At 36.4% G+C, this 2371-nt stretch overlaps 1 protein-coding gene across 1 annotated transcript; it reads right to left on the bottom strand.

Annotated features, from left to right (window-relative positions):
- LOC109835278 lies at positions 894-1493 on the bottom strand. Its single transcript, XM_020403260.1, has one exon. It carries the CDS (start codon positions 1491-1493, stop codon positions 894-896), a length of 600 nt encoding a protein of 199 aa, XP_020258849.1.

Raw genomic sequence — 2371 nt, 5'->3', positions numbered from 1 at the left:
ATCAAGCCTTTGAACCTTAAAATCCTCCATTTAAACTTAAAATGAGAAATGACAAAATTTTAATAGTCTTGTCAAGATCAATAAGATTCTATTGAGAACTGCACTGTATATATATGTCTAATGGATTGAGCCCAAACACGGCTTATTAATCATTTCCTATTTTAGTGAAATCCGACGGAATCCCTAAAATTTTGTGAAGATTGTTGGATTTAATGATATCATATTGCTATTATTATCATCTGATTGCTTTCTGTTTTCTCCCCTTTATTAATGAAATAGTATGATCTGTTCTCTGTGGGCAAAATGTCTACTTGTTCATGCTAGATTGATCCCCGAGTTCATAACCTGCTGTTTAGTATTAACCAGGCAGACATTGTCAACATCGAAACCAAGATTTTGGAACATAATCATTCAGAAAATGGAACCCATTCCAACATTAAAGAAAATCTGAAAGAAGTAGTATAATAATATCCATCTACTCACCCTACATGGTTGCTAAATATTGCTACAAGAAAAGCAAACCAACATCCAAAATTGCTCCGTGTTCGTATTGAGAAAATCCATGGACGTTTAGTCCAATCTTTAGATTCTAATTTTGCTACCGTGTAAATGAACGAATAATCACGAAAAGACTTCGAAACCTTAATAAACACAAAGCCAGCCCCCTATAACCAGAAAAAAGGTAAATCGAAGAAACCCTGGCAATGACGTCTGTGAAAACTAACGACGTTGTCTCTGTGGAGAAATCAGGAAAAGAATCAGAAAAACCAGAAAAACTGGCATAAGTCGACTCATGCACAAGGCAGTTTGTCTTTCTTCTACTCGTGATCACAGGTTCGTTGTGAGTTCGTGCAAGGCTTCCGCAAAGGCGCGCGACAAGTCGACCTTGCAAGCTATTTATCAGTGGTCAGTTCTGAAACTGGCTTGAGCTCGTCAGAATTCTTCGTAGGTGAAACTGGCTCGGGATTTTCATAACTCATTGGAAGTGAGACTTGCTCAACATCCTCAGAACTTTTTGATGGAGAGTCATGCGCGATATCTTCAGAACCCTTTGGAGTCGAATCTATCTTCACATCTTGCTCAACGTCTTCAGAAATCTTCGGAGGTAAAACTGGATCAACATTTTCAGGATCAAGTTCTTTAGCCGCCTCAGAATGAGAACCCGTTAACCGTTTCGCTTCTTCGACCAAATTGTTCACAACCTGCAGCTCAAGCCCTTCAGCATTGGCAGATGATTCCCCTCTAGTCTCAATGAGATCTTCAGGGTTCGCCATATACTTTGCGATTATTCTCTTCTTTGTAGTGTCAATAAACTCCTCGGTCTTGTCACAAACAGCCTTGAAGGCCTCATACTGATTTTTGAAGTTTTCGAGAGCGGTGTTGGTGAATTCTGTCTTTTGGCCGCATGAAAGCTGCATGGCCCAGAGATATGAGGTTATCGAGTCGATGAAAGACTCGTAGGCTTTCGCCATTTCATCAACATCCTGATCCATGGTAAGCGCGACGAGAATTGTTCTCTTCGAGGATCAAAATCTCTATATTAGCTTAAATAGTGGTCTTGAGGGCATTCTTGATTTGAATTCGGATATGGGATTTTCATAATTTTGACTGTCGCATTTGAAAATGGATTTCTTTGGGGTGATTTATTTGGAAAGGAACTGATTTGTTTCCCTGTAAAATAAATTGGCGCAATGAAGGAAATTATGGACGAGTGCCCCAATTTACTGAAGAAATTCTATGAATAAATGCTGAGAGGGATTATGAGAGGATTGGACGGTATCCGTGCAAATTTTGGTTGGCTGAATCTTGACCCGAATGATGGGCTGAATCATAGGTTTCCACAATCCTCTTCGTATTTATAGAATTAATTAATTAAAAATAAATAGTGTAAGTTTTATGCGTTATGAGAAATTAATCATTTGATGAATCTGGTCCGTATATTAATCATGTATTAAAGAGATGTCAACCCTTGCAACTGCAAGCCTTAGGCCTACCGTGTGCATTGCATTTCTTGACATAAATTTGTTCATGATATAGTGTAATTTTATAAATCTTAAAAATACGCTATATGCTATAGTTAAATTTTCAGCCCTTAATTGTTGTTCAAGTTGAAAGTAACATTTTTAATTAACCATGAAAATACTGTTCATATCCTTTTTTTTCCTTCTATCCAATGATGATTTTAACCTTGGTCAATAATTTCATAAATATAAATTTTTTCTGGCTTTGTTATAGAACATTGATAAAACTTGCTAATTGGTGTATCATTTTGTTAACTAGTTTAGAATTTTACTCTGTAAATAATAGTAAAATAATTATCGCTGAAGTTTTATAAATAGTTATATATAAAATTATATTATCAATTGGGCGA

The sequence above is a fragment of the Asparagus officinalis genome, chromosome 3, assembly GCF_001876935.1.
Source record: "Asparagus officinalis chromosome 3, Aspof.V1, whole genome shotgun sequence".
NCBI lineage: Eukaryota > Viridiplantae > Streptophyta > Magnoliopsida > Asparagales > Asparagaceae > Asparagus > Asparagus officinalis.
Note: the sequence above shows the minus strand (reverse complement) of the source record. Positions and strands in the feature narration are given on the sequence as shown.

Excerpts from the sequence above, each read along its gene's own strand:
- LOC109835278 (XM_020403260.1), bottom strand. The coding sequence starts at position 1,493 with ATGGATCAGGATGTTGATGAAATGGCGAAAGCCTACGAGTCTTTCATC.